The following is an 18966-nucleotide window of genomic DNA, read 5'->3' on the forward strand; positions in this document are numbered from 1 at the left end:
GAGTGCTGTCTTCATCCATTCATGACGCATTTCCTGAGCCTTCTGCCCCATCTTTCCCCACCTGACCCTCGTGTCTGGATGCATCATTCTCAAAAACCAGGGGAATCACATCATTCTCCTCCCCAAGAGATATCTGCACCTCCCATTTCATGTGTACCCACATCTCAGAAAACCACATAACCCTTTGGCCTCCTACATATGGCTTTGTAAGGATAATGCCTATCTACTATTCTGAGTTGTCCTCACTTTATACTAGTAAATATAACAAAGGTGGCTTTTCGTGACAGATGGCACTGATGGAGTTAAGCATGCGATGTGTTTCATTCCCAGCTTTTATAATTACTAGCTACATTTTCTATGGCAAGTTAATTTTACATCTATGAGCCTCCGTTTCCTCACTGTCAAGTGAGCAAGACAGTATCTACCTTCATTTTGTGGTGAGTACTACTAGGAGATGAGAAAACACACATGAAACATGGTACCTGGTAGACAGAACCACACTAAAAAAAAAAAGATAGCTATTATCCTTCCTCATACAAACTCCTCATTCTTTGGATCTCAGCTTAGACATCACCTCTTCTGGGAAGCCTTCCCTGACCACCACCTCAAAGACACAGACTTCTAAAGCACCTGCCCTGATCATCATTGTAAGACACGTCACACTGCAGTGTCATAGCCTCTTGGCCTTTGATTGCTCCCTGGAAACTGAGAACATCACTGATGGGGACAGTGTTCCTTCTATACTGCCACAGAACTTGGCACAAAGTAGAGGCTCAGGAAATACTTAAGTCAAATGAAAAGTAATTAATTAATTATACAAACTACCAAGTAAAGGCAATTAATTGATAAAATTTTGCTGTGTTATATTGACCTAGTAATCACACCACTGTAAGATCAGAGACTCATTTGGCAACCAACCACATTCCTTTCATTATATCACTAGAGACACAGTGCACAAATTCGTGCACCAGTGGAGTCCCTTGGCCTGGCCTGCAGGATTGGGCTGAAACCAGCTCTCTGACATCCTGAGGGGTCCCAAATTGCGGGAGGGCGCAGGCCAAGCCGAGGGACTCCACCAGTGCACAATCAGGGCCAGGGAGGGACGAGGGAGGTTGGCCAGCAGGGGAGGGACCAGGGGAGGGACCATGGGAGGACTCTAGTGTGTGTTCAGCCCGTCTTTCTCAGTTCCGATCGGCCGGACCCCAGCAACAAGCTAATCTACCAGTCTGAGCGTATGGCCCTGGTGGTCAGTGCACGTCATAGCAAGAAGCAGCTGAGCGGCCTTAGCATATCATTAGCATATTATGCTTTGATTGGTTGAATAGTCAACCGGACACTTCAGAGAGCTGAAGGAGTTTTCCCAAGACCATCCAGCTATCAGAATAGAGCTCAGACCTAACCCCAAGACTGCTCAACTCCAGGGTCTGTTTGCTCAGATGCTTCTTGATATCAATGAGGATGCTGCTTTTCCTTTTGGCTAAATTTCTCTGGCCTCCCAAACACAATAAGAGAGGTGTTTCATCATCATTGGTGCTTACACCCTAAACATGATAATGCCTCATGCATAAATTCATTTGGTTACTAATCACCCACTACCTTGCCACATTTTTTTTTGTCTTGGCATAATTTAACGTCCATGCCTTGTCACGTCTTCCCAACCTGAGTGTAACCTAATGGTGACAGTGCCTAAGTCTTATGATTCTATCCTCCAAGGTCTAAAGGAACATTTTTCACCAAGTAAAATAAATAAATAAATAAATAAATAAATAAATAAATAAATAAAGTTTTTGTCTATTTGGTTGTTACATACATAGCTAAGTAAAAAGACTGGAGGATCATTACCAGATTTGAAGAGTAAGTTTAGGACAGCCTGACTTTGTAAGGATCTATGATATAAATGATTTTCATGCTGAGGAATCTGGGAGGCACCTCAAGAAAATAGACACATTTAACAACCTTTGTACTATTTATTTTATTTTAACCAGGGACATGAGTTATTTTTAAATGTGCCATCAAAAATAAAAATATATAGTCTTGCCATCGTGGCTCAGTGGTTGAGCACTGACCTATGAACTAGGAGTTCATGGTTTGATTCCCAGTCAGGGCACGTGCTCCAATTTCGGGCTCCATCCCCAGTGTGGGGCATGCAGGAGGCAGCTGATCAATGATTCTCTCTCATCATTGATGTTTCTCTCTCTCTCTTTCCCTCTCCCCTCCTCTCTGAAATCAATAAAAATATGTTTAAAAATAAATAAGAGAGAGGAAAAGAGAGAGACAGAAATTTTAAAGCCAAAAATTAAAGAGAAAATGATAGGGCAAGAGACCTGAGGTCAATAATTATCTTCCACAGCAGATTTCTATAAAGAGATACAATAAAAGCCTGGATGAATATAAATCTCTAAGAAGAGAAAAATGAATGTAGCCTCAAATGTGAGTCCCAAACCAACAGTCACAATGGAAGATGCTTCAAAGCTCAGGCTCTGATTTTGGGTCAAGCTATTTCTTGCCTAGAGAGTTCTATGTGCTCCAGGGGAGTAGTAGCAGGAATATGCTTTATTGAATGTGGTTTAACAATTCATCCACAGATGGGGTGGTCCAATGATATGCAGTAATTGTTTGTTGATTTGAGTTGATGTGGAAAGGGACCATCAGACAGCAGATAACCCCAGATACCCATCCTCTCCACCTTGTCCTACTTTGCATTGTTCTACTATTGACATCAAGACCAGCCCCTATTTCCACACCTTTCTAACATACGCATTTAAATGCCTCAACAATTCTACAACCTAAAGCACACCCACTTCCTTCTGGTTTCCCACACGCCCATTCCTTTCACTGGGATTAACATAAAATTGCATTTAGAGAGGAAGAGAAAAAGATTTCCATATGCAAATGGAAAATCAATATTAAAATGGAGCATTTGTTGTACTCTGCAATCAGTCCAGTCCTAGACCAAAGATGCTCATTTGGATGAAGAACTTCAGCAATGACTGCATCTGAAATCCCCTGCCTTCCTAGCTTGGGCCCAGGATGGAAGGATGACAGTGTAGCAATGTTAATAGTCATTGTTGAAGAGGAGGCTGGTGAAGAATTCTTAGTCCCTTGAAAAATGAAGGTGACTTTAGGGATCTTTTACAAAGCATTGAAACAAAAAGTATGTACTTGAAGGACACTTGAAAAATTGAATGAGATCACTTCAGGTTTGGGTTTGTTTTTTTTTCCCCTGTAAGAATAAACAATTCTGAGATGGCAGGTGGGATCTACTGCTCATTCCCTTAACTAGAAGTATTTCTGCAAAAACAACTGACTGTCAGGGGGTGCTCATTATTTACACACTAGAGGCCTGGTGCACAAAAGTCATGCACGGGATGGGGGGAGTCCCTCAGCCTAGCCTGCACCCTCTCTAATCTGGGACCCCTCAGGGGATGTCTGACTGCCCTCTCGCAATCTGGGACCACTGGCTCCTAACCACTCACCTGCCTGCCGGCCTGATCTCCCTAACTGCTCTCCCCTGCCAGCCTGATCTCCCTAACTGCTCTCCCTTGCCAGCCTGATTGCCCCTAACCGCCTCTGCCTCGGCCCTGCCACCATGGCTTTGTCCGAGGTACATGCCCTTGACTGGAATCGAACCCGGGTTCTGGAGCCGTATTTCAGATCTGAATCGCAATTCCAAGAGTCTGATTTTTTTTTATATATATGCACATGAAGTTTGAGAACTACTTTCTCGATGGGTGAACTAGATTCATCAAAGTAGTAGGTCTGATGGGACAGGTGCTGGTTCTTTTTTCTCATTTTGGTGACCTGTATGCTCAGAGCCAAATTAGTGCCTCAGCCCTAGTCATGTGGTCTTTTGTCATCTTTGATGTCCCCTAGGTGAGCTAAGGCTCCCTGGACAAGCAAGGTAAATAAGTAAATGAATAAAATCAGTTATTTATTAAGCACTTAGCTAGGATGCTAAGTGCATTACAACATATCTCACTTAATCTTCACAACAAACATATGACCAGGTACTATTATGAATCCCGTTTTATAGATTTGGAAACTGAGGCTTAGAGAAGTAACTTCACAGCAGGTGCTAGAATCCAGGTCACTAACTCCAGATCCCATACTCTTAAATATCTACTACTTGTCCTTGGCATAGGTGAGCACTGGTAGCCCCATACTTTTCTATAGGACTGGTCCTGGGCTACAATGTGAGTGACAAGGTGAGCCAGAGGCTAACCTTGAAGCTTCTTTTGCATAATTAACATACTATTTTTGTTTAGATTTTATGTTCCAAATCAATCTTTTAAATTTTGACGGTGCTTTTATGAACACATATCTAATATGTTTTTGTCTTGTCTTATTTTATGTATATGTATGTATTTATGGGGGGTTACAGAAGGGCTCATCTGTAGTGGTGCAGCCACTGTAAATGAATTAATAAAACTATTCCATGTCAATTTCATATGTTTCCTGTTCTGCAATCTTTGATGATTGTTAGGGGAAATTAAGATATTTTTACAGAGAGAACCCTTCCCCAAATTGATATGTACTTTAATAAATGTGCATATCATATAGAATTGACCACTGAACAACACAGGATTGAACTGCGCAAATCCACTTATACACACAGATTTTTATTTTTCAATCAATATAGTCAGCCCTGTGAATCTGCCCTTTCTGATCCAAAACAATACTTTCCATCAGCAGTAGTTGGGAATTATCAGATTCACAGGGCTGACTGTGACTTACACACACACACACACACACACACACACACACAGGCGGTATCATATTACCAACAAACAATGCAACCTACTTCATTCACATCCAGGGGTGGGGAACATCCAGCCCTAGGGCCTCCAAAATCATTTGGTCTGGCCCTGCCAAGGCATTAGGGGTGGGTTAATGTTTGACCAAATACAGCAGACTAATTTTTACGTTGATAATTCTGTATGGCCCACGAATGATGTTATAAATATGCAAAACCCCATTGGCAAAAAAAAAAGAAGTTCCCCACCCCTGAATGTGATTTGGATACAGGTCCTTTTGCTTTGTTGTGTAACCTGAGAACTTCCCTTTCACTTGAAGCCTAAAAGGCAAAATTTTGGAAGGCTTAGAGAACAAAGGGGATGGGAGAAGGTGCTCTGACCCGGAGGTAACATCTCCACCCAAGCCAGAGCACAGGGCGGATCTCAGGCGAGTGGTACTACCAGCTAAGCGGCCCCGCCCTCCCACAGCGGGGGCAAAGGGAGGGAGGAAGAGTGCGCCTGAGAAGCTCCGCTGTTCTCCTCAGGGTTTCCCACTTTCTCACCACTGAGACTGAGAAGCAAGTTAGCACAGAAATCTGCGCCCACCTGAAACCCGGCCCGGCCCCAGGAACTTCCCCGCGGTGGAGACTGGGATCCAGGCGCCAGAATGGAGAAGTGGCCCGCTCCAGCTCCCTGGGCCGGTTCACCACGTGGGGACTGCCTTGCAGCAGCGCCCTCTGCCGGCGGCTAAAGGTACAGCCCGCGTCTGTTGGCCTGTACTTGGGTGTTCATGATGGTGTACTAGTAAAGAGGGGAAGGAGGGAGATGGTATCTAAGACCTGTGTACAGCTTTGAACCCCTCTTAGTACTGTTAAATTCTGCTAGAGATTTCTAGCTAATTCGGCTAATTCTGTACATAATTCAGCTAATTTTGTGCATAAAGCTCCTAGGTCCATAGATTTGTGTTCAAATGAGCGTTGAGTGTACCCCCCTCTGGGTGCCAAAGGGGGTATGTCTTGAATGTGGCATGCATGGGTTGTCTCTGTACCTACCTGTGGATATTTCAGTTTCTGTTTCTATCTGGCTCTGAGCGAGAGAATCTTTGAGCACAGGCTGTGTCTCTCTCTGAGTCTTATTAGCAGTTACATACATTTTTATCATCTCCCCAGGGCTGTGCCTGTGTCAGTATAAATGTGCAGGGATGGGTGTAAAAGTGTGTGTGGGGGGGGGGGGGGGTGCATGGCCAACAACGAGTGGTAATAATATGTCTCTTAAATCCAGATGTTAAAGGAATAGTGTAGGGGAGGGTGCCCAAAATATACTCAACCCTTTACCCTTCATCTCAACTCTGACTTCAAGAGAACCACAGATTTTGCTCTGGGGCCCTCTAGAATACAATTGCATCATTCTAACTTGAACTGTTTCCTGAGTGACCTCATCCTCCATGTCCAATCCTTGTCCTTCCTTCTTCTCAAATCTGTGGAGCCCAGGAAAGCTGCCTACTGCTGTCTCTAAGCACGCTGGCCATGATGTCAACCCAAAGAAGACAGCATCCCTTCTCCTTCCTTTTTCCCCACCCAAAAAGTCGTTTCCTCTTAGTTCATTACCTGGGATTTTGATGTTATGTTCCCTCCGTGTTATTAATACACACAGGGGAAAAAAAAAAAAAAAAGGAACTTCTTGAAATTCCCCCAGAAGGTTTTGAGAGTTGTTTTCAGTGTTGCAACTTGGAACAAGTCAGTTTCTAGTTTAAGTTTCCATCAGAAAGCTTGGTAGGAGCAGGGTATATAAGCTACAGTCACAACAGCAGCAGAAGAAGAAACAACGGTTTCAGATCCAGCGAACTCTGAGGCTCAGCGAGAAGCAAGGTAAGCACTTCCCTAGTCCCTGCCATGGCCCCCACCATGCCTGTGCTACCCCTGAACCTCACATCATGGACAAGGTGGGTTCCTGGGAGCATTCCTGGTGACTCGTCTACTGGAACACTTTGGGGGCTTATGCATAAAGTATTAATTTAGAGAGTAAACTAATAATAATTGTCTACCAAGGTCTGTGAACAAATCCATGTTTTATAGAAAGGTCTGTTTTATCTTGTTTAAAAGTGCTATGTATATAACAGTGTGTCCCTCAGCATTTAATGCCCATCAATTAAAGGATTGTATAGAGTTAAAGTGAGTATCGCTTTAGTATGGTAAACATTTTTAAAGCCTTCCATTCGTTAAGTAATAATGAATTTAATAAATAATTTATTTCATATTCTTACCTCATAATTGAATGTTACAGCACATACTTGCTCCCATATTTGTGAAGGGCTTACTACTCAGTTGTGACAGTCAATCAGATTGATAGCTGAGGTCCAGTTTTTTTGGATTAACTAACTTGGGCTCACTTAAAAAATAAAAAGCAACTACTATGCTTAAAACTACTTTCTGAAGAATTTAAAAATCTGTAAGAAGGAAAAAAAAGGATAATCTTTACTGCACTGGTATCTTATACTTGCCCACGTAAATTGTGTGCAATAATTTTCAGGTTAAAGAAGTAATGATCAGAAAAAATAAGTAATGATCAGGTTAAAATTGCATTTTAACAAAGAGACTGCCAAACCCCAGCTGATGGCACACTTTTTCAAATAAGGAATTTTAGATGTTAGAAAGCTGCCTCTTAGAGTTCATTTTACTGGGATTTGAAATTTTGTGATTTCTGTGCATTCACTCATTTTTCTAATAGTTAATGAAATCCCTACATACTGGCCTGGGATATAGTATAGAATAGAAGAGACATGGTCCCTGCCATCAGAGAACTCAGAGTGGCAGGGAAGTAATTATACATTAACTAAGTAACTCTATTATTGTAGGAAGTGCTATGAACAAGGAATGGGGGCTCTGTGAGAACAAATAATCAGGAACCCAGACCTCATCTAGGCACTCTGCTGGACACTTTACATGAATTATTTCATTAACTCCTCACCACAATAGGACGCCCATTTTACAGATTTAAGAGTGTGAGGCTTGCCCTAACCAGTTTGGCTCAGTGGATAGAGCGTCAGTCTGCAGACTGAAGGGTCCCAGGATTCCGGTCAAGGGCATGTACCTTGGTTGCGGGCACATCCCCAGTAGGGGGTGTGCAGGAGGCAGCTGATTGATGTTTCTCTCTCATCGATGTTTCTAACTCTCTATCCCTCTCCCTTCCTCTCTGTAAAAAATCAATAAAATATATTAATAAAAAAAAAGAGTGTGACTTAACAAGCAGCTTTCCCAGTCACACAACTAGTGAGTGGCAGAGCTGGGATGCCAGTGCAGGTCCTACCTGGGGCCCTTTGCGAGTGCTACCCGTGCCTTGTGTGACTATATCTTTTTATTTTTTTAATAATTCTCTCTTCTAATTAAAATGTAACAAAGTAAAACTTGAAAAAGTGCTGTTGTCATGCCCACATTGGCACAAGCATTAAGGAGCCTTAGCATACTTGGAGTCAAGCAGCTATGGGTTTCAGTTATAGTTCCCCCACTCACTCACTAGTTGTGTGATGCCCCTAGACTCCCTGCATCCTTCATTTTTTATTTCAACAGTTTGTAAAACCTATGAAATTACATGTAAAGAAATGTTTTGATCCTTGAGACTCTCAAACTTAGCATGCCAAGAAGTGTGGGCTGTGGGATGCAGCCCCTGCTATCAGCTGGTTTAGAGACCCACTGGATAACTATCTGTTGCCCCCTTTTGGGTTTCCCCTAGGTCCCAACCCCTGCCAGTGTTCTAAGATTTAAAATGAATGTTGTGTCTTAGAACCATCACCAGCTCTCCCTTAATCCTAAAGTACAATTCACCTGAAATTCTCAAATGCATCTGAGGTCCAGAGAGGAAGTGCTGGGCACAGAGCAGAAGGGAAAACACCAGCTTCAAGAGAGCATTCCAGGAGGCGCCAGGAATCTCTGTCGTTTCCCTCCCCAGAGTGCTGACATCTGGGTTTTACAGGTCTGTGTACTTGTAATACCTCTATGGCATTTCCCTAGAGCCGGGCACAACTCTCAGTCTATCCATTATGTACGGAAAAGAGAGATGTCAACTTTTTCCTTTATCTCTTCCTTCCCCTAGCCTCTTATTGGCTGTCTTCTGTAATATGTCATCTCATTGCATTCTCCCCAACATTCCTTGGAGATGGGTATTGTGTCCATTTTATAGATGAGGAGACTGAGATGCAGAGAGTAATTTGGCCAGCATCACGCAACTAGTGAGTGGGGGAACTAGAACTGAAACCCATAGCTGCTTGACTCCAAGCCAACAAATGTACTAACCGATGCTCTGTGGCAAGTAGTACTTTGCTACAGTCAAAGCTTCCTGAACTGACAGATGTGCCCCTGTAAGCTCTATGCTGCCATGACGAGAACACTGGCAGTGTACAGGAAGGCCTGCCTTCTAGTCCTGTCTTGGTCAACATAGCTTCTATAATCTAAGGAAGTAAAGTGAATGGCAGGGTTCCCCAGGATCAGCAGCAGTTCTGACACAGCTATGATTTGTCAGTATTCAGTCACATCAATCAAGGGATGCTCCTTTTTAAAGTATTTTGCTGGAAATTTTGAGTCTTGTTCTTCATATAATTTAAACAGTCGTTTCTGAAACAATGCTGCTGCAAAACACCGGTGCTCGCCGAGATGGATGGAGGTGTTTCAGACTGAAATTAAATTATAATCATCCCTACCTAATTTACAGAGGGGGTGTAATTTTCACAGTCTGAAGATTTTCATAAATCCTGGATACTAATCTAGACTGAGTTTCAATATAAGGTGGTGCCTGATTTAGCATCAAATGACGCATGTCGTTATTTCATGGCAGATATGTCTCTATGTCACGGTCTTCTCCCAAAGAACAGCTTGATTTTCAGGGGCTCTGGAACCTGAAAACGGGTTAAAGCAGTGGTTCTCACGTGTGGTCCCTGGGCCAGCAACATTAGCCTCGCCTGGAAACTCCTTTAGGAATGCAGGTTCTCAGGCCCCACCCCCAGAACTGCTGAATCAGACAGTCTGGGGGTAGAACTCAGAAATCATTGGTTTAACAAGGTTTCTGGGTTATTTTGAGAACCACTGGACTACATCACGTGGGAGGGAGTCATCTTTGAGTTTGGAGCAATTACAGTCTAAACTAAAAGAGAAACTAAATCCCTACAACAAGGGCTGGTGACCAGGTCATTGCCAGAATTTGAAAGATTGTCTCTATGTTACCTTTTCCTCCCCAACCTAAGCCCTTTAGCCTCGGCTGTCACTGCAGATACTGCCTTGTGCTTCAATGACACACACACATAGCTTGTCTCTCCAACTGACTTAATAAATATTTGTTGAATGAAAGCATTTGCTCCTAAAAGTCAGGATCCAGGTAAAAACTTTTTTTCTCTCCAACTGCTCTAGCTCAGTGCCCTTTACAAAGTAAGCACCAAGTAAAAAAAAAAAAATCACTGAATGTTGATCTGGACAAATCATGTTCTTTATCTGAGCCTTGGGTTTCTTGTCTTTAAAATAAGAGGATTGTATAAAAAGTCTTACATCTCTTTCAGCTTCAGATCATCTATGGTTCTCTGTTTGGAGATGTGTTTGCCCAGTAACTGGCATAAGGGCTCCTACAATTCATTTAGTGTTACCATGACAATGTAGAGAAGAAGAAAATAAAGATTAGAAACAATATGCATAGATTGTGAATATGGTTTCCAAAGGTAACTGAATAATGATTGATATTCTCTCTCCTCTTTCCTTCTTCTTCTTTCTCTTTTCCTCCTCCTTCTCCTCTCTCTTTCCCTTCTACAGATGCATCAGCAGCAGTTGGTCCTCTTCTGTTTTTCCCTGGTTTTGCTGGCATCGCCCCTTATGGCCATATGGGAACTGGAGAAAGATGGTAACTAGACTCTCCTAAATATTTCATTTTGAAGATGATGATGCCAGAGCTTAGAGTAATTGAATGTCTTGCCTAAGGCCACAGGCTAGTACAAGAGATGGAACTGACTATAAACCAGTGGTGGGGAACTTCCAGCCCGTAGGCTGTATAAGGCCTGTGAAGTCATTTGGTCTGACCCTGCCAAGGCATCAGGAGTGAGTTAATTCAATGTTTGACCAAATATAGCAGGCTAATTTTTAAGTTGATAATTTTGTATGGCCTGTGAATGATGTTATAATTTCCAAATACCCTTGGCAGAAAAAAAGATTCATCACCCTTTCTCTAAACCCAGACCAATGTGACTCTAAAAACCAGGCTCTTTACCCCTGTGACTCACAGCAGGCATCAAAATCATCTGGAAAGCATAAAAAAAATAGGTCACTGGGCCCATCACACAGTTCCCTGGTCAGCAACTGAGAATTTGCATTTCTAACAGATTCTCAGGTGCTGCTGTTGATGGGGGGTTCCATGATTGTGGTTTGAGAACCACTGCATTAAGTGATTCTATTTAATTAATAATTGATGCCCAAATGAAGCTTTGACGTGACATCATCTTTGAAATACTGTATCCTAAGCCATTCCTCAAGTGTCAATTTAGATGCTGGTATTAGAGACCAAAGGCAAAGCCAAGGAGACAGACAGTCTGAAATATAGCTCTTGTATTTCTAACTTGTTGTAACCTTGCTTAGCCTCTTGGTCTCAACACCCTCCTCTATAAAATGGGAAGACTAACACCTACTTAACTGCCTCATAAGACTGTAAAATAGCTTTACAAAAATACAAAGAGAATAAAATTTTCCATTGGTGAATTTCATGCAGTATAAACTAAGTCCCAAAATCCCCACAGAAAATTTTAAGACAGTCTCTCTGTGCAGTTGTCTGACCCTTTGGTCTGTGACTAACAATAACAACTAACACTGAGTTTACTGAGGCAGGCTTCTTTCATTTAATCCTCACAGCCGAATGAATCTATGATGTAGGTACTATTATTATTAACATTTTACAGAAGAGGAAACTGAGGGTCATAGTGATTAAGTATCTTCCTCCAAATCCTCCAGCCGGCTAGTGGGAGTAGGATCTCAGTCCTGGTCAGTCTTATTCCCTCTGAGACTAAAATTGCACTGGAAGTTATCTCTACCAGTCCTTCAGCAAAGAGTCTTGTGCTGTTTGCATTCTTCCGTGTATCAAGGCCTTCTTCATCTGCCAGCTGATCAGAGGTTAATTACTAACAGCAGCCTGCCAGTTAACAAGTTGATGGCATCTATACAACTCTTTGCTTCTCTCTTCCATGACCTTGAGCCCAAGGGGAGCCCGGTACCCTGAGATCCTCTCAGCAGGCCTTTGCTGCTATAAGCTAGGTTGTACTTCAGCAGTGCAGATGCCCAGCAAGTTCAAAAGACACAGTCCCAAAGTCTGTGTGGCTTACAGTATGGTTTTCCACACTCTGTGCTCTCCAGTTTATGTTGTAGAGTTAGACTGGTATCCTGACGCCCCTGGAGAAGTGGTGGTCCTCACCTGCGACACCCCTGAAGAAGACGGCATCTCGTGGACCTCGAACCAGAGCAATGAGATCTTAGGCTCTGGCAAAACCTTGACCATCCAAGTCAAAGAGTTTGGAGATGCTGGCCAGTACACCTGTCACAAGGGAGGCGAGGTTCTCAGCCAGTCTCTCCTTCTGCTTCACAAAAAGGAAGATGGATTTTGGTCCACTGATATTTTAAAAGACCAGAAAGGTAATTCCATTCCCTTGGACAGCATCAGTTTTCTCCATAAGAAATACAAAAATTAAAAATTTTAAAGGCAAGACATGATCAGTATAGTTAATGCAGCAATCAAGTCCCTTACAGAAACCACTCAGAACCTGCATTGTCCTTTGCTAGACATTTTGGGTAATTTCATGTTGAAAGAGTTTCATGGTGAGTCTAGATCAGCGGTTCTCAACCTGTGGGTCGCAACCCCTTTGGCGGTCAAACGACCCTTTCACATGGGTCGCCTAAGACCATCCTGCATATCAGATATTTACATTACAATTCATAACAGTATCAACATTACAGTTATGAAGTAGCAACGAAAATAATTTTATGGTTGGGTTACAACATGAGGAACTGTATTTAAAGGGCCAGAAGGTTGAGAACCACTGGTCTAGATGCTTTTCCATAGGTTCTCTTTAAACAATGGTGCTTTTATAGAGAGGGTAATGGAAATTAACCAACATGAACAGTACATAACTCAGCACTGGAGTGATAGCCTTAAAATAATGAATACCCCCTCAATATGGAAGTTGTTATGCTCTGCAGAGTCAGCTACCAGTCCTCACTGAATTGCCTGCCAGGGGAGCAGCATCATTTTCCAATGAACTCAATGGAAGATTTTTTACTCTTATACCATTTGGTGGCCTGTGATTAAGCACAAACAAAATCTTTCTGGGAAACACACACACACAAAACAACAAAAAACAAAAACCTAAATACTTGTTCTTTTTCAATCCAGAACCCAAAAATAAGACCTTTCTAAAATGTGAAGCAAAGAATTATTCTGGACGTTTCACCTGCTGGTGGCTGACAGAAATCAATGATGATTTGAAATTCAGTGTCAAAAGTGGCAGAGGGTAAGTGAAACCACTCTGTTTTCTCAGTGTTTTGCTAGAACTACTATTTCATTCCGAAAATAAGGATGACCTAGTAATGCCTTTCAGTTAATGATAAGAGAGAAAACAGTCAAACCCATATTTTTTTCAATGACTCCTCCCTCCCTTGCCTAAGTTGGGGAAAGAACATGGATATTTAAGGTAATTGCCTGAACAAATGTATGCATTAGAACAGAATACTATCTGGGCCTGGGCGTAGCCTCTGCTGTGTTTGAACTCACTCATCCAAATGGTCTGATGATGCCTCATTGAGGCTCATAGCACCATGGGGAGGGATAAAAGGAGAAATCGAAGCTACAGATGACTTGCCAAAATTACACCTTGAATCAAAAATAGAAACAAGAGCTCTAGAGCATAAACCTTGCAAGCCCTGGAGTCGACTCCAAAACTCTGAGGCCTCTAGACATTTTCCCCAGGCAACCTGAACAACTTTTTCTTCTGCTAACACTGCTCATCTTAAGTTCACTCTTTGTCTTATACACTTGGACTTTTCCTAAGAAAGCAATTCCCAAGGATGTAGCACTGTGTTAGCCCAACATGTGACTTCACTCATAATCTAAGTCCCAAACAATGTAGGAGAATGGAGCCAAACCTAGTTGATCAACCTGGCCTGGCCACTATGTACCTGAGGAACCTTGGGGTCTCACTTTTTCATCTTTAAAATGAAAATGCTTACTAAAGAAATGTTTACACAAGTGCACAAAGACGTAGATGCAAATATTCATTGGGATGTTTTCAGCAGGGGAAAGGTGAAATAAAGTGTGGTTTATTATACTCTTCGGCTTAATGTGCAGTCATCAAAATAACTCAACATATATGGTCTGTTGTGGATCATTCCTCATATGTTCAGATATGAAAAAGATGGTTACAAAACCATATATATATATAATTTGATCCTCACAAAAAATAAAATCTAGCCCTAGCTGGTTTGGCTCAATGGATAGAGCATCGGCCTGTAAACTGAAAGATCCCAGGTTTGATTCCGATCAAAAGCACATGCCTGGGTTGTGGGCTCGATCCCCAGTGGGGGACTTGCAGGAGGCAGCCGATCCATGATTCTCTCTCATCGTGGACGTTTCTATCTATCTCTCCCTCTTCCTTCCTCTCTGAAATTAATAAAAATATATTTTAAAAAATTAAAAAAATAAAATCTATGTGCATTTATATAGATGAAATGTGTGTATATGCATAAAAACATATGGCTATATAACTGCTTTGAATATTCACAGAAAAGGTTCTGGTGGGATACAACAAGATATAAATAATATTTATATTAGGGTTAAAAGGGGGATTGGGTTTAAAAGAGGTACCACATTTCTTTTAATATGCATCTTTATCATTTTACTACTTTATAATTGCATGTATTGATTTTATAATTAAAATGGGAAAAATAAAATAAAAATGTTAATAAGGAGTTGTAACCAGGGGCTCTGGATCTAAAATTTTCTGAATTCATGTTGGCCATGAACCTCCGTTTCCTCATCTGTAAAACTATAATAACAGAACATTTGTACTACCTCTGAAACATTTGCTGTCATGGGAGGGCAGTTCCTCACTGCCTGGGGATAAATCAAACCAGTTAGAGAAACTGTGACCTCAGAGAGTTACAACCACAGGAACTCGCCCACACCTGTGAGACACAGGATATGTCTGTCTTTGACTTCAGCTCCTCTGACCCCCGGGGAGTGACCTGTGGAGCAGCGACACGCTTGGCAGAGAGGATCAGAGTGGACCACAGGGAGTATTGGAAGTACACGGTGGAGTGTGAGGAGGGCAGTGCCTGCCCAGCCGCCGAGGAGAGGCTGCCCATTGAGGTCGTGCTGGATGCTGTTCACAGGCGCAAGTATGAAAACTACACCAGCAGCTTCTTCATCAGGGACATCAGTGAGTGTACTTGAATATATATGCTTAATAGAGACAGATGCCATTCATTCACTGGAGTAAGGGATTTATATGCATTATCTCTTTTATTCGACACCCCCCAAAAAGTACAATGAGATACTATTATCTATCTGCATTTTAAGGAAGGGGGAAATGAGTCTTCAAAAAGTTAAACAGCTTGTCTTAGATCTCACAGCTAGCAATTCAGACCTACATCTGCCCCACTAGAAAAAGCAGGCTCACCCTGGCTCATTTGGTTGAGGGCACATGCCAGACTCAATCCCTATAGGGGGTGTGCAGGAGCAGCCAACTGATGGTTCTTTCTCATTGATGGTTTTTGTTTTTTTGTTTTTGTTTTCTCTCTCCCTCCCTCCTGTCTCCCTCCCTCTCTTTCTCTCTCTCCTCTCTCCTCAATTCTCTCTCTCTCTCTCTCTCTCTCTCTCTCTCTCTCTCTCTCCTTCTTCCTAACAATCAGTAAAAACATATTTGAAAAAAGAAAGTAAAAGCAGGCTCTTGGCTAAACTTCTGTTCTGCTCCCAGGGAGCTTCCATGAGGAATCCAAGAGCAGCCCCTTTGGCATGATAGTCCTATTCAGAACCAGCACTTTCCTACCAGCTGCAATTATTCCCCACCCACCTTTCTCTAGAATCTTAAAAGAGACTTCTTTATTGGAATAAAAACTGCTCCAAAATGGACATCAGTTTTTTAAATTGGCAGATGGAGATTTTTCATTTCCTTTACCATTTCTCCATTGAGAAAGTGTGAGAGAACCAAGAACGTACAGTAGTAGCATTGGTAGAGAGACTGACCTTGGCCGGTTGGGGGAAGGTGGGGTCTAGTTCACAGAGGTTGACCAGGGAAGGTCTCACTGAGGAGGTAACATTTAGCTGAGTCCTAAAGGAATGGAGATGTCAGTGTGTTAAGAACAGAGGGAAGAATATTTGTGAAGCATCTGCTAGGAGCTGTGGTCTGTGGAGTGGTGCTGGGTCTAGGAGCCAAGCACATTCCATAGAATGTCTTCCTCACCTCATGAGAAGAAGGTACACTACTTAGGGACAGTCTTTGGGACACTCACTGCTGTACTTCCCATGTGTAGCCCAGTGGCTGGGACACAATGGTTGCTCAGTTATTATTTATAGAAAGATTGGATGAATGAACAAATGAGCATAGAGATAATGTAACTGTAACTGCTATAGGACAAATCAGTGCCAGATGCCATGAAAAGATAAAAGACACTAAGTGGGAAATCTCTCACCTCATCCCCAGCAAGACTCAGCTCAGTTCTGAGTTGGGTGCAAAGAGAGGGCTTGACCTCAGAGATGGTGGTCCTTCACTGATACCCCAGACAAGAGAGTCTTATTGTCCCTAACTTTCTTCTGAGCACTACGCAGAAGTGGTTCCCCCACCAAAGCCCATCTGATTGTCCATGGTAACAAGGATTCTGAGCCTCTCTCAGGGTCAGCCATAAAGGATGTGGCTGCCTTCCACAGGCACCAGAGTGAGTGCCAGGAGTAAGGGAGTGTTACGTCTGCCAACCAAGTGCTCAGAGAAGTTAAGTAACTACGCTATGGACTCACAACTGGTCAAAGGTGAAAGTGGGATCAGAAGCCAGAACTACCTTGCTCGAAACATTTAAAATAAAAGGTGTGTATCTTCTTCCACAGTCAAACCAGACCCACCCAAGAATCTGAAACTGAAGCCATTAAAGGATTCCCGGCATGTGGAGGTCAGCTGGGAGTACCCCGACACTTGGAGCACCCCACATTCCTACTTCTCCCTGACATTTTCTCTTCAGATCCAGGGCAAGAACAAGAGAGAAAAGGTAAGATGTGATTCCGGTGCCAGACATGCTGTGATCAGGTTTATGCAGGCCCACAACAGGAAGGGGATGAATGATGATGACAACAACTAATGTTTATTCAGCACTTTTTCTGTGCCTTTTTGTGTACATGTTTATCCCACTTAATCATCACAATAACTCTACAAAGACGGGCAGTAGTATTATCACCACTTCACTAGTGACAACACTAAAGCTCAGAAAGGTTAAGTGACTTGCCCAACGTCACCCAGCTAGGAAGTGACAGAACCAGGACACAAACTCAGACTGCTGGACGCCAAAGCCATACACTTTCTATATGGTTAACCATTAATTCTTGCACTCAATTGATCCTGATATAGGAGAGCTGGACTCTGGGAACCGAAATGTATTATTTCAACTCAGTGAATATAATGGATGATATAACATTCATGCTATGTCTCACCCAAAACGTCTAACTCCTGGCTGTTCTACATATTGTGAAATTATTTTATTAAACAGAATGTCAGTATGTACACAGGCTAAATGATGGCTTTCCAATTTTCTTGCCTTGGCATCAATAACCCCAGGATCCTAGAGGCACTTTTATAGAGCTTTAGCCTCCTTGGATCCGTTTTACTAGTAACATCACCAGATAAAGGCCTTATTCAGCATAGCATTTAGCATCTGATAGAAACTCAGTGATTCAGTCGCTCCCTAAGAATTTTTTTTGCAGGGCAAAGGGCTATTCTGGAGTCAATTTCAATAAATGTTATTTAAAATCTTCACATGTATCTTCCCTACTTAAGATCTGTATCATTAATGGGCAAGATTCACTGAGTGCTTTCTATATGGTTAGATTTTGCTAAGAGTTTTACACAATTATTACCTTTTAACTTTTACAGCTCTGTGAGATAGGCATTTTTACTATCCCCCTTTTGTAAGTGAGGAAACTGAGACACAGAGAGCCTAAGACATTTTTCAGTGGTCACACAGCTAACAAGTAGCAACGTCTGACTTCGAACCACAAGTTTGTCTGATGAAAGGATCGAGAGTATGGTATTTCTGAATATCCACGGGACAATTAGAGCAAATCTGTCCCAGTCCCAACATCGGCCTTGTACTGGGGTGAGTGCACATGGGCCTTCAAACAAAGCAGCTGTGCTAGAAAGAGGAAAGCTGGACCATTTTCATCCTCAGGACTTGCGAAGTAGAAAAACTGCATCTGTGTTTAGAGCATCTGTCAGTAGGTGGCGCAATAACTACACACTCCTCTGTGAATTACCCTACAACCAAGGTCTGCTTGCTTTGAGAAATATGCCCAGCCTACCTTGTGACTGTATTACCAAAGGTTTTCCTCTCTTTTGCAGAAAGATAGACTCTTGGAAGACAAGACCTCAGCCAAGGTCACGTGCCACAAGGATGCCTTGATCCGTGTGCAAGCCCGAGACCGCTACTATAGCTCATCCTGGAGCGAGTGGGCATCTGTCTCCTGCAGTTAGGTGAGCAAGCCTAGCCCAGACCTGCACACTCAATGTACCAGGTTCAGGGAACTGGGGAGGGGAGATTCAGGAGAGGAAATAGAGGATCCCCAGCAATGTCCCCAGAGTCAAAAACATACAGTTGCTTATTGACAGATGTTTATTTGATGTTCATGTTGTTCCAGGCACTATGCTAGGCTCCGGGATACTGCAGTAAACAGAACAGGCATAGGTCCTGCCCTTCTGGAGGGAAAGGCAAAGAAGGAAGAGAGGCAGCTAAGAGTCAGAGTAGGATGGTTGCAAGCTGTATCCAGAAATTAGAACCTCATCCAAAGGAGAACCTGGGGGACCACTGGAGGGCTTTCAGCAAGGAAATGACATGATCAGATACCCTTTAAAGAAAACTTTGAAGAGAGTCTCTCGTAAGCAAGATTCCAGCCAAATCCCGGGCCACATAAGGAAGGGTTGGACCCTTCTGACATGGAACCCCACAACCCAATTGCCCAGATAATG

The 18966-nt window shown here is 42.7% G+C and overlaps 1 protein-coding gene across 1 annotated transcript; it reads left to right on the forward strand.

The window, feature by feature from the left end:
• Nucleotides 1-10522: 10522 nt before the first annotated feature.
• IL12B (interleukin 12B) lies at nucleotides 10523-18474 on the forward strand. The gene is made up of 6 exons (XM_070417092.1): nucleotides 10523-10610; nucleotides 12107-12382; nucleotides 13140-13257; nucleotides 14963-15180; nucleotides 16842-16999; nucleotides 18343-18474. The coding sequence occupies exons 1-6, from the start codon at nucleotides 10523-10525 to the stop codon at nucleotides 18472-18474; spliced, it is 990 nt and encodes a 329-aa protein (XP_070273193.1).
• The last annotated feature ends 492 nt before the right edge of the window (nucleotides 18475-18966 follow it).

Source organism: Myotis yumanensis, unplaced genomic scaffold, assembly GCF_028538775.1.
Source record: "Myotis yumanensis isolate MYYU_CA2020_CCGP unplaced genomic scaffold, mMyoYum1.0.hap1 SCAF_5, whole genome shotgun sequence".
NCBI classification, from domain to species: Eukaryota; Metazoa; Chordata; class Mammalia; order Chiroptera; family Vespertilionidae; genus Myotis; species Myotis yumanensis.

Coding starts and splice junctions, on each gene's coding strand:
- IL12B (XM_070417092.1), top strand. CDS start 10,523: ATGCATCAGCAGCAGTTGGTCCTCTTCTGTTTTTCCCTGGTTTTGCTG. Junction 10,611..12,106: donor ATGGGAACTGGAGAAAGATG/GTAACTAGACTC, acceptor TGTGCTCTCCAG/TTTATGTTGTAGAGTTAGAC. Junction 13,258..14,962: donor AGTGTCAAAAGTGGCAGAGG/GTAAGTGAAACC, acceptor CTTTGACTTCAG/CTCCTCTGACCCCCGGGGAG.